Here is a 13101-nt window from a genome sequence, read left to right as displayed (position 1 = left end):
CATGTCCACAAGTGCATCTCTAATGTAGGAACTCTTTCCTACAAGTCTTGATTTGCCTCGGTTTGGACCCTCTTGTCCCTTGCGACAAAGTCTTGGATCCCATCCAAACTTTGTTCCGTTCCGCGCTAAAGTTAGGTCTTGCCCGACCTACACTCGCTTAAAATGGCAAATCAAACTCAAAGAACACATGATAAGTGTTGAAATGTACCTTCCCCTATGATTTAGTTGGCATTTACTCAAAATTTTACGTCAGCCCTTCTTGCTCCATGAAGTTTGACACTCCCCGCATTGAACCCTTGTCATTGGAGTTCTTTGCGCCATCATGCATCGGCACTTTCTCACGGCAAAGTTCGATGCCCCTATTTGCCTCCTCCCTTCTAACACGAAGGTAGGAGCTCACTTACCACCTTGGAAATGGGTGGTGTCTCCACGGTTGCCTTGTCCCTCAACGTCTTGGCTCCCTTCGACTCTTGTCTATGAGTCTTGAAAGAATTGTTCCTCTCTTGAACATCCTCGGTAAGCCCTTTCTTCGACTCCTTGGACATGGACAACTCTGTTTGCCCTTGGATTCTACTTGCCTTGGCTGAAATGAACCTTATTAAGGCAATTCTCAGCGCCCCCTCGATTCTAGGTTTGTCCTCTTCTCCGGACAACTCGATCTTGGGCTCATCCATTACCTTGGATGACTCGGCTCCTCTCGGGTAGTCTCGCAACACTTCTGGCATCTTAAGTTTGCGCCCCCTCGTGTGCTCGAATCTTACCCTCGGCTTAGTATCTTCGGCACTTGAACTTGTACCAAGACTGCACACATCATCACCAGATCCACCGTCTGGTTCATCATTGAGTGGACTTGCTCTGCCACTCGAGGAACAACCTTCCTCATCATCCAACTTGCCTTCATTTCGGAATAGCTTGCCGCTACCCTCGGCTTTTGGCTTGGATTTGGAAGTCTTGTTCTTCTTGACTCCAAACTCTTTGATGGACTCCGCGGTTGTCAAGGCTTTAGACAACTCCTTGACTTCCCTTCGCTCCAACACTTTCTTCGCCCCCGGCTTCAGTCCAAACATGAAGGTGAAGAACGCATCTTCTTCAGTCAAACTTGGGACTTTGAGCATGAGTCTTCTGAATCGGCTCACGTACTTCTTTAGTGTCCCCTTATGCCTGAGGCGCCTCAACTTGTACCACGCCTCCATCCTGGCATTTTGTGAGCGATCCTGCTCACTTTGTACCCTTGGCTTGACGGCTTTATCATTGGCTATCGCACCGGGTCCCTTCTTGTGCTCGACTGCTTTGACACCCGCAGTCTCGACACGTCTCGATCTTGGGCGAACTACTTGATAGCTTGTAGTCGCACCATGCTTGCCCCTCGATTCGGCAACTTTGGAACACGTAGCCTCACCAAGTCTTGCTCCTGACTTGATTGCTTGAACACCCGCAATCGCATAGAGCTTTCCCCTCGGTTCGACTGCTTCATCATCGACAACCTTTCCTCGTCTGGATCCTTGCTTGGCCGTATTGATCCCATCAATCGGACCAAGTCTTTCTCTTGAGTTGGCAATTTTACTTGTGCCTCCGCCAATTTCCGCTACTTCTCCTTCTCCCATCATCCGCATGATGGTTGTAAGGCGACGCTTCTCGGGACATCCTCTAATCAAATGAGGACCATCACAGAAGTAACACTTCAGCTTTTCCTTGCTCGCCTTCTTCTTCTCCCCGGACTTGGCCTTGCCATTCTTTCCCGATGGCTTTCCTTGGCCGCGAACAGTCGATGGCTCAACTTGGCCACTCGAAGAGCTTTTTATACCATCTCCCCGTTGCACCTTTTCCCGGTCTCCCCCATTGTTGCCACTATTCTTGCCACTATTCTTGGGCATGGGCCTGGACGACACATCGCTCCTTGGCTTGACATCTGCAAACTCAGTCGGCATTCCGGCTACAACTATGGCTTCTGAAAATCTCTGGGCATCACCTTGCTCTACCCTGAGCATCACCCCTGGTCTAAGTCCTTCCAAGAAGGTCTTGAGCGCACCTCATTCACTCATTGCTCCCTTGCATATGAGTAGCTCCCTCTTGAGCTCATCCACCTCGTTCCTCAAAGCCGTTACCTCGGCTTCTTGGGCATTTCTCCCTCGAACTGTCTCCAACTCTGCGTCTGCTTGGCCTCATCCTCGGCTTGTTCAAGTCTACCGACCCTTTGTTCCCACGAAGTTAAGATATGCTCTAGATTAATGAGCCTCTATGTGTGGTCAGCAATACATTCCATCCAGTAGGCTCATTTTTCGTACAATGAGAGTTCTCCTTATTCCTCATTAAGACTCTTCTCGTCTTCATGAGAGAACGTGATGTCTCGCTCGGACATGCCTTCGGCGTCACCCTTGAGCCTCTCTACCTCGAGAACTGGCTCCTCTTGGTATGTTTTCGTTGCCTCAAGCATTCCTTGCGAACTCATCACAACATCCTCATGCTTGGACACCGATGATGCTATTGAGCCCAACGGACTCTCTTCCCGTTTCCCACCATGGCACTCCTTGCCTTTGCGTGCGAAAACTCCTTTTCTCTTGTGCCCCATCTCAATTATCAAATTAAATTGATTGAAAGTAAGTAAAACAAACTTACCCGGTTTCGCACCTTCCACCAACTCAGTCGAAACGATTGTTGCTTGCTCACAACGAAACGCTTTGATACAACTTGTCACGCCCCCAGAACTTCGACGCCTCAAACCGTCGGAATATCATAGTCAAGGTCGTGCGGTCTTAGACGCTTTAAGACGCTCTTCGGTCTTCTCCGCGACTAAGTAAGCCTTACCCAAGCTAAGTGAGCATGCAAACTCACAATGGTTGGAACCAAGCCCTCAAGGCTTCGGATTACGGAAGCTTTAACACCAACGTGGCTACTTCGAGCCACAAGGTCGGACTATCGTGTGGAAGTGCTAACACGAAGGTGACTACTCCTGGCCACCAAGATAGGCAACAAGAACAAAGAACTAAGAACTCAGAAAGAATAGAGTAAATGCCTCAGAGCTTATATTACTCTCTCAAAGAGAAGAATGGAATTGGGTGATTACACATGGGGAGGAGAGCTCTCTATTTATAGGGGAGCTCCCTCTTAATCGATGACCAAGATCGTTTTACATGAAGGGCTAGGATTGATTCCTACCTAACTCACCTCCCTTAATTTAAGGCAATCTCACCTAACCTTATCCTTCTAGAATCCTCCAAGGAACGGGCCAGATCTGATGGTTCTGGGCAAGCCCAATAGTATGTATAATTATCTTACAGATATTTGCTCACATGTCTTGGTTCGAATCTACGAGCCTTGACATAATTGCCCCCATCGCTTCTCTTGGACGCCTCGGAATAGATCCTTATCAGACTTGTTAAGCATTCTCCAAGAATCGGCTAAATCTGGTGGTCACGGTAATCCTGATACTCCATATTGAACCTCGTTGTCGGACGCTTACACTAATATCTCGGACTCAAGTTTCTAGCCCGTGACAATATATATATATATGTTAACTGCGGAAATTCACCTAAGGCAAAGCAATCTCGAACTTCTTAAATTTTCTGCTTCGGCTGCATCGTATTTACAGTGCTGTGATGAACTAAAGACACAGAATTTTTTCGTCTGATGGTGAAAAACATTGTTTCTTTCCTCTGTTCGTATGTATCTGCAGACTTATCTCAAGTCGTTTTCATTTCAGTCCCCTGATTTTGCAAGAAATGGTAATTTTTTTTCTTAATGAATTTTGCGTACATCAATTCGTTTGTCAGTTACAGTTCATCTGGGGGTCTTACTTCTTGGCTTCAATATCTGTTCATAAATTGCAACTTTTGCGTTGACCATTTCAAAACATTTATTATTTAATATTAACTTACAACGATGATCACCTAACTTTTTTATAAATTTAATTTTAGTCATTGAATTTTAAAATCTTCATTTTACTCACCAACATTAGTTTTTGTTTACATTTTAATCATTCATGGTAAGTTTTTATTAGTGGAATGTATACAACAATTAGTTATAGCGATTAAGCAATGGAGAATTATTGGGTGGACCTAGGTTTGAATCCCAGTTCCAACCCTTCGTTTTATCTTCTAACCAACCGGAGATTAACTATGTCACCAACAACTTAAGTATAGGTGACCAAAATAAAAATAGGAGCTAATGTAGTCGATCAAAATAAAATTTTTAAAAACTTGATAACTAAAATGATTTTTTTTAAATTAAGTGACTAATAGTATAATTTACGCAGAAATTCTTCTTCTACCAGTACCGGGATAAAATGAAAAATATACTAGTGTTGAGATGTGTTTCAGTTTATGCTTCTTGAAGACAATGGATGCCCTTTTATTTTCTGTGTTCTTTGTCTCCGTCCCTGCGCAACATCTATGTGAACTACAACCTAAAAAGGCATGAAACTAGCAAATGATGAAAAGACAAAATAAACTTGCAGCCATTTGGACTAGTCTACGGCTCCAGTGTTGCTGAACACATAGCGCATGTGGTCGAGGCACTGGAATTGGCGAAAGTGCAGACATCACAAGTCCAAGAACCTCGTTCGCACATTGTACAAAATGTTGAAGAACCCTCATTTTCGAAGGAACAATAAGCACAAGCCCATGGTTCCATGGCAGTGCCAGTGGCAGAGTTATCGCTAATGTTCGAACTGAAGTCAGGAGCTCCAATAACAGCCGGAGTCAGAGCCAAAGTCCAAATCAACTTGCGTCTCTTTCGAACACTTGATGAACCAATCAACTTGCATTTCTTTCGAACACTTGATGAACCAATCAACTTGGGTTTCTTTGGAACACTTGATGAACCCCCAGGGTTTACATCAGACAGTCCATTCTGCAAAGCGGTAACCAAGTTGTCAAAGTAATTTCTAGTGACACCAGTGAGCAAAGCAAGCTTTTTACGAAACTCGATGAATTCCATTGTTGAGCGCTTGAGTTTGAGGAATGGCAGCAGCTCCTTTTCAGCACAATCATGAAGCCTCTCCAAGCCAGACTCGGCCTGACCTTGCAAGTACTCAAACAAGTTCCTTTTAGCCTGGCATTCGTCCAGCAAGTAAAATCCATACGCATAGGTCCATGCAAGTACCCTCCTACATTCAATTATCTGTTGCCAAGCCTCTGTTATAAAACTGATTTCAGCCGCAGATATTTCTTGAACATGACGGACAATCTCAATCTCTTTCAATTGCACATTTTGCAAGTCATCAGCAGCCTTTTTCATCGACTTCCTATTGGTCGCCCAGCGTTCAAAGTAATGGGCATATTTCATCATGTATTTCTTGGCCTTCTCTCTTTTTTCCTCTTCCGGTTTCTCCCTGAAACGATTACAAAGGTCATGCCCTTTCCAACCTTTAAGGCAGAGCCAGCAAAACTCAAAATAGCAAGGCGCCCTACACGTCATATGCGAACACCCCATGTTTTTTTCAATCGGCCTTTTGCATTGGGGACAAGGCTTGGTAAAAGCTAGTATGTAATTCACATTCTCAGACTCCGAGCTGTTCTTTAACATCCATTTTGACATGGTTTCACAGTCCACCGGACGATGAGCTTCTTGAGTACAATTCCAGCAAAAGGAATGGGAGCAAAGGCAAGAAACGTCGAAACTTTCACTCCCAGCGACAAAGTCGACAGCGTTTTCACAGCCTGGACCTGGACACCACTTGGTCATCTTGTTTGATTCAATATATGACATAACAAAGTAACCAGAATACTTGTTCTTCTCTTGTTCGGATGCAAATAGACCCACCATGTCTTCGCCGACAGCAGCACGACAAGATGGGTGGGGACACTTTAGCAATAAACTTTGAGGGCCATCACCAATGGCTTTCTTAATGTAGGAACTCCAGCAATCATTACAATAAGGATGTCCACATCTTGTGGACTTCATCCCATCACAAGTGTAGTATTCAAAGCAGATTTCACAAAGCATATTACCGCCATGATCAGGTGATTCGACCAATGGTTTAACAAACAAGCCTGCCTTTTCATGGGCTAGTTTTTCATCAGCAAACCATGCATCAAAAACATTACTAACACTCCAGTTAAAATGAAGGAGTAAGATACCTGCTTCAGTTTTCGATAGAGAAAGGACAGAGGAGACTTCAGCAACAGTATCAGTTACACGCTGACGTATATCTGCTTCAGTTAGAACAGTACAATTCTTGCGGATCATCCGAAAATCATCAGTCGCATCTTCTTCGAGCGCAACCCCATCGTCACCATCGTCGTGATCTTCATCATCTTCCTGGCTGTTGTTGCCTTTGTGTAGATGCAAGTCATCATCTGTATCATCGTTGTAGAAGTCGTCGTCATGGGAATCGTCCAACGCAGAATCAGCCATGACCAAATAAATCTAGCACTAGAAGAAACTGGGAAACCTAGGATACGACAATAGCGGAGGGAAAGAGGGGATCGTTTAGCTTGGAAACGTTTTCTGTTTCTTTCTGTTTGGAAAATCGAATCCTATAAAAGCTGAAAGACCTGTGATAAACGGAATGAGAAAAAAAAAAGGTTTATTATTTTGTCTATTGATAACAATAAATCCCAAGGGAAGCGATTTTATTTTTAATTTATTTAATACCCTAGTAGTCTTCTCCTTCTCATTTAAGTAATCGACACGATCCCTAATGAACACAAAAGGAAAGAATTAGCTACGGAATCCTGTGGCCATATACTTGTATGCCCAGACGACTCTCAGCCCACCGATAGAAAGTAGATTTCTTTTAAAACCGTACAGATATGTTGTTTGGTTGAATTATATTTAATTAGATACGAAACCTTCACCCATATGTAAACAATTTAAATCGAATGATATAATAATTTATCAGATGACACCTTATAAAAATAAAATTATACATCATTAATATATCAAATACTAATTCAAAAAATTTATTTATTTTACTAAAAATAAATTTTGAATTTATGCAGTTATAAATATCTCAAACATATCAAAATTTTTATAGCAATAAATTATAAATGTATAAAAATAATGTAGTACCAAAAAGTAGAAAGCTGTAGAGATTCAAATTTAATGGTTCCACCTCAAGAAATGAAAGGTGGCCACTAACTTGCTATAGTTCTTCCCTCATTACGTTCCAAAGACAACTTTAAGGAAGGCGGTTCATAATTGTGGGCGATTGTAAGGGTATTGAAATATCATGTAGGGTCAGGTGCTGGAATTTTGGTTTTTCCGACGTTAGAGAGGGTAAACAATGGTGCTCGGATGTCTCATTTACAAACTTACATCAGAACTTGTATAAACAAAGTCAAAGACAGTACTTAACCCCAGCGAATACCTTCTTCCCAGTCCCTTTTCCTTGACAAACAAAACAAAAACAAATTTGAAGCGTACGTCCTTTTAAGAAAGCAACTGACAACGTCGACCACAAGGAGTGGTAAATGAAATCCATGACCAGTCAGGTGATGACATGAACCATGTTAATCCTATTAAGGATGTTGGCTTCGCATTGTGAGTAATCCTATTAAGGATGAAATAGAACATACAAGACTCTTTCAATCCAACCATGGGTAGACTTGAAGTTAGTAAAGAACAGACGCTGTATAAACAGCATAGTAAAATTCATGCAGGCAAGCAAACAAACCATTTTACACTGAACGTGATACTTCAACTTTTATCCGATAATGAATGAATATAATGAGTAATTTTCAAATAAATCGATTTTTGGGTTTTTTTTGTGGGGGGGGGGGTCGTCTATTATAATACAACAATAGTAATAATTAATTAGAGCAAGCTAAACACGGCTCCCCTACTCCAAATTGAAAATACAAGCAGATTTATACAGAGGGCAAAATCTCTCCCTTACATGGAAGCAAGAAGGTCTCTCATTTCAATAACCGATGGAATGGTTTCTGTGGGGTAAATTTTGGCAACAAGTTGGGCAAAGCTATCATCCTTGTCCAGAAACTCCTGTCAAATTTCCAAGAAATAAAAACTAGTAAGAAACCAGCAACTCAAATTCCCTCCTTCCTTCCCCTCACAACCCACTCACTCGCATTTTGTTCACAATGCACTTCATTAGCCACTTTGTAAAATACTTTGGCAAAACCACTTGCCACTGAAGCTTAGATCAGTTTCAGAAATAGAAGTAAGCTTACCTAGCCCTTGTCCCACAAAGAGGGTAACAGTTCCTCGGACGTTAAATTCTTTTGCAACTTCTTATACATAGCAGCAATGGATTTGTCAACCAGTAGGAGACAAGTCAAGAATCAAAATATAAATTCCACCATTTGAAACTAAGGACAGAGTGTTCCAAAAGTTGATGATGAACTCACCCCAGATAAACTGGATTTTAACATCTTTCGTAGATCCATTTTAGACAATCCAAGCTGAAAAGGTATCTGAGATTTTTGAAGGACAAAGTCAGCCAAATCATTCATGTGTTAACAATCAGCAATGGTCTGGATATCTGTAAAGACGAGAAGGGGCCAGAATGCATATTATGACTTGATCAGTAAATTTAGTTAAAAGTAGGATAGATGCTCTGGAAGATCTATCTGATGAAACTCTAGGTGTTTACCCTTGCTTTTGAAAATAACTTTTGGAGCCATAAGCAACACTAAACAGATAGCTTTTCAGGCTAAAATGCTTTTCGAACTCGGCAAAATTATTCATTTGACCTCATTTATATCACCAAACCTTTAATATTTTCAAAAGAAACATCTAAAATTGTCATTTTATTTATTCAAAAGTACCTTTTTCAAAAGCACTTCTCAATCCTTTTCAAAACCAAACAAATTCATGAGCATGCTAACCTCTTCTGCTGAAATTGTGAACTAAATCCTCGATCTTTCGAGCAATCTGGAAAAGTCGTTCAAATTGCTGCAAAGAGAACAATTGTATTCACTGCCTAACATTAATGAAGCAACTAAAAAGGCCACCAAGGTGGATTACTTACATAGTATATTATCATGCTGATATGACGTGTACATGCTTGTTCATAAGCTTCACTTGCTTGGTGGTAAAATTTGGCTAATGTGGGCACAACATTGGCCAGGTCATACAAACTGTAAAGAGTGCATGGAAAGGACAAAGAATTGATCGCAAGAAACAAGAGTAAATATATCCACAGCCATAGGAAAAAGAAGATGCAGACCTATTCTGAAATGCTGCATAATTTTCTAAAACAAATATATCAGCGTATTTTGGATCTGTTTGTGCAAGTTTTTCAAGAGTAGCAAACAAAACGCTAACCTGCCAAACAATATTAGCAATGTGAATATTCTCAGTAATTATAGGCATACATATTCAGAAAATAATAACATGGGGGAGGAGTTGATTTGATACCACGATCTGAATGAATTAGATCTTATTAAGAAAGGGAGGATTGTGTATATATACATAAATATATATATAAGCAGCTAACCAGATCATAAGTACATGGAAGATGGCTGTACTTACCGCTCATCAGCAGAAGTAGCTAAAACGAATGTGCTTTGGTAACTTATCAGTTATCGCTCTATTTCATGCAACAATATGCTAAATAGTAGCATCACTGCAACTCGCTCAGTACATGCTCAATTCTTGTAATGAATCTCATGATGCTAAAGGCTACAATATAATCCATCATGAGCTCACTTAACCACACTAATCAACTAATCCAAAATAACAAGGATATCAAGCTGAAAATGAGACTCACAAATTTGGTGTATGCTTGATCAACCAAGTCCCGTGACTGTCCCTGAATGTATTGTTCCATGCGTGTGGCTAGAGTTGCAAAGCTGTGCACAAGTGCATTTAAATTGTTCAAAACCAACTGAAGTAGAACATGGCGAGTAAAGAAATAATTAAGCATCACAAGCCTAGCTATCTTGGAAATAACATTTATAGCATATGTTGATAATATTTGCCAATAAAAGCAAAAACATTTCCGATCACAAAGTGGAACAAATACTTTTTTTCTCTTTACATTTATATCAGCTTTGATCTCAAACTATGTTGCTCAGACTACACTTTTACTGAAATACTCGTGTCAGACACTCGTGTCCAACACATGGATACATGGATTTGACCTCAAGGATCCTCCGAATACATGGAAAAACTTAAAAAACCTAATCATACCCATATGGGATGCATATCCATGTCCAACACTAACAACTAAGTCTGAGTAACATAGGTCTCAAATTTGCATTCTCTGAAATCTTATAAATGCTGTGATTCACTTTACCGAGGGATGTAAGACAGGACTCCCACTTGCCGCACATTACGTTCATTTCTTTCAATTTGATGGCAAGCCTCATTAACAAACTGCAAATGCAATTGCAGCTTAAACAGGATATATCCATACTAAAAGCAAAATGTCATAAAATTTTCAGTTTCCATTTAAACGTACCCGGCTGAACTGCGTAGAAATTCTTGATTCAAGGGCACCAAGCAGGAGACGTACAAATCCAGCTGCATCAGCTTTCTTTCCAGATAGATAACGCTCTGTTATCCCATGCATGGATATGCAACGTAAAGGGTCGATCTTGTAATCCCAATCAACTACAGCGTAGAAATCTTCCTGCAATTCAGGGAATTTTAATTTTCAGAAAGAAGAAAAAAAAAAGAACAAAAAAATAGAGATTGCAAACAAGAGAGTGCCTACCAAGCAACATCATAAAGACATGCTAATATAAACAAGGAGAACAAGTACAATGAATGAAAAGAACACACGAGCAACTCTAAAATAACGAGCATTAGTAAAACTCACATAAAAATGGTAAAACATTTGGTTCCAGAAACTCATAACAATAAGGAGCGACAGTAAAAGAATCTGCAAAAGACTGCAATATGCTTACATACTTGAATTCCATCGAGCAAATCCTGTAGCGACCTATTTAGTGATTGCAGATCAGCCGAAGTTTTACCTAATAAACAGTTCCGACATTTTTCAGTTTGAATTAGAGGAAAGGAGGTTTATTATCATAAATTATAAGGTCACAAGAAAAAAAAATGCCTTCAAAAAAAATGATTACCAGCTTTACTATCATTGTCATCAATGTCCATAATGCCCAGGTCATCATCATTGGATCCACCTTTACTACCGTTAGCAACAGCTCCTGGGGTAGTAAGTGCAGGAACTTCAAAGCACATGAAGTGTGCAAAGAAAGAACTCTGCAGTTTGAGCCCCGAAGGAAAAAATTTCAAATAAAGATAGACTTGTGAATATATGTAACCTCTTGTACTAATAGCGCAGGGAAGGACTACCTCATCTACAAGTAGGGGAATAAAAATTGTCAGCATTTTGGCATAAGCATCTGAAACTGCAGAAGTGTCTGCACTATTCCCACTTTGACTGCCACCTGTGGAAGCCTCCAGCCAGACAGTTGGATTTCTTGATGCTTTTGTACTAGCACGAAGCTCATTGGCAAATTCACGAGCCTAAACAGAATTTAACTATTTATCAAGCATTCTAACCAGCATTAAGTTCAAATGAGAAAGACATTTCTTTTTCTGGATAATTTGAAAAAATTTCATTCCCAGCCTCTCGACACAGAAGTAAGTTAAGTGAGCTACAATAAGCTTTCCTCAAAGGACCCAAGCAACTCTTATCAAGACTCTGAGGATGAGCAGGAACAAAAATATTAGAAAAACTGAGACATAATATTTTACTGATCTTAGAGTTGATCTGCAATTTGACCTTTAAAATGTTGCAGAAGGCGAGCATATGTCTTGCATTTAAACCACAAGTCTGCATGATCAGTTCTCTTCAACTGTCCCCGCTGTTCAAATCAAGCAGGTAAGCAACATTTAGGAACCCTATCCACATAGTTTATACTTGTCATCAAAAATGAATATAAAATGAAGGGAAAACCTGAGAGAAATAGCTTTTGTCACTAATCATAAAATCCACCAAACTGGCAAAGTAGTTTCTCAAGAACTCGGAAGCTCTTAGTACAAATGTAGCTTTTAGTTTTTCAAGTTCTGCCCGCTTATCTTCAACCTAAAAGATAGGCAAAAAAAGAAAAGAAAAAGTAGGATCCAAGTTAGGTTCTTCAAAAATTTGTAAGCCCAGACCCAATGGCAATACCATGTGCCCCATATGGATAATTTGCCTCACGACAAGCTTTAAAACTCGGTGCATGAGAGAGGGAGTTCATACAGCTCGCATTTTTGCATAAGTGGGATCCAAGTTAGGTACTTGAAGGCCACGTAAAACACCAGTTAACCACTCACATGCTTCAACATTTTGAAGCATGCGAGTCTCATCAAACGAGCCTCCTGTCAGACATGCTGCATACTACAACGAATAAGAAAAACATTGTGAGGGGAATTGCAGACCAAGTACATAGGTTGAATCTAAACAAAATATAGTCATAGATAACATACCTCAGAAGGGACACGCAATCGTTCAAGAATCTTATCAAGCTCCTCAATGAGGGCCTTGTTATTAACAGATTGCATCTCTAACTTCTTGTTGCGGGTCTCTATCTGGTATATCGTGAAGTTCATATAAACATTAAAAGAGATCAGATGAAGTCGAGAAAATATATATAGCTTAAATCATCATAATTTAGTTTCATAACAAAAATAGCAGCAAACTAGGAGCATATAAATGATGGAATAATAACAGACTATACAGGATGAAAACAGAACCAAAATATTAATAGGCCATATAAAAAAGCTTCCCTACCGAATCAATATCTTCTCTCATATGTCGTAATTTAACATTGAGCATGCCTAACCAATCATCCATATCATCAGCACAACTTGTTGCTCCCTCCAGCCCTTGCAAGACCTGAAAGACAAAGAAAAGATTAATTAGTTATCTTAGCAAGGAAGAAGCATATTGGTAATAGTGATGAATATCAGCATCACCAAGCTTAACCAAAATTTTCTATATGGAAAAATAAAACAAAGAATGTCCTAACACATAACGCAATAAAAAAGCCACAAGGAAAAAGAAAAGGATAAATAAAAGTTCCCCAACAACAGCAACAGTAGGCAAACACAAGAAGGTGCTCTCAGAGAAGAATGACTAGAAATCAAGGTAGAAAGGGTTCACTTGAGTGTATCACAAATGGGGGTAAATATGACTGCTTAGGATACCTATAAGCTTGTTTGATACTTAATGCATGAGTGGGTAGG

General features: G+C 40.2%; 1 protein-coding gene and 1 pseudogene across 1 annotated transcript; both read right to left on the bottom strand.

Annotated features, from left to right (window-relative positions):
* Positions 1-4295: 4295 nt before the first annotated feature.
* On the bottom strand, positions 4296-6583 carry LOC120168206 (probable E3 ubiquitin-protein ligase ARI8). The gene has a single exon (XM_039177006.1). The coding sequence runs from the start codon at positions 6352-6354 to the stop codon at positions 4468-4470; it is 1887 nt and encodes a 628-aa protein (XP_039032937.1). The 5' UTR covers positions 6355-6583; the 3' UTR covers positions 4296-4467.
* A 1095-nt stretch (positions 6584-7678) lies between these two features.
* LOC120168188 overlaps positions 7679-13101 on the bottom strand; it is a 31437-nt pseudogene continuing 26014 nt past the window's right edge.

The sequence above is a fragment of the Hibiscus syriacus genome, unplaced genomic scaffold, assembly GCF_006381635.1.
Source record: "Hibiscus syriacus cultivar Baekdansim isolate YM2019G1 unplaced genomic scaffold, ASM638163v2 tig00111715_pilon, whole genome shotgun sequence".
In the NCBI taxonomy this organism is placed as follows: Eukaryota; Viridiplantae; Streptophyta; class Magnoliopsida; order Malvales; family Malvaceae; genus Hibiscus; species Hibiscus syriacus.
This window is presented reverse-complemented; position numbering and strand designations above follow the sequence as displayed.

Coding starts and splice junctions, on each gene's coding strand:
- LOC120168206 (XM_039177006.1), bottom strand. CDS start 6,354: ATGGCTGATTCTGCGTTGGACGATTCCCATGACGACGACTTCTACAAC.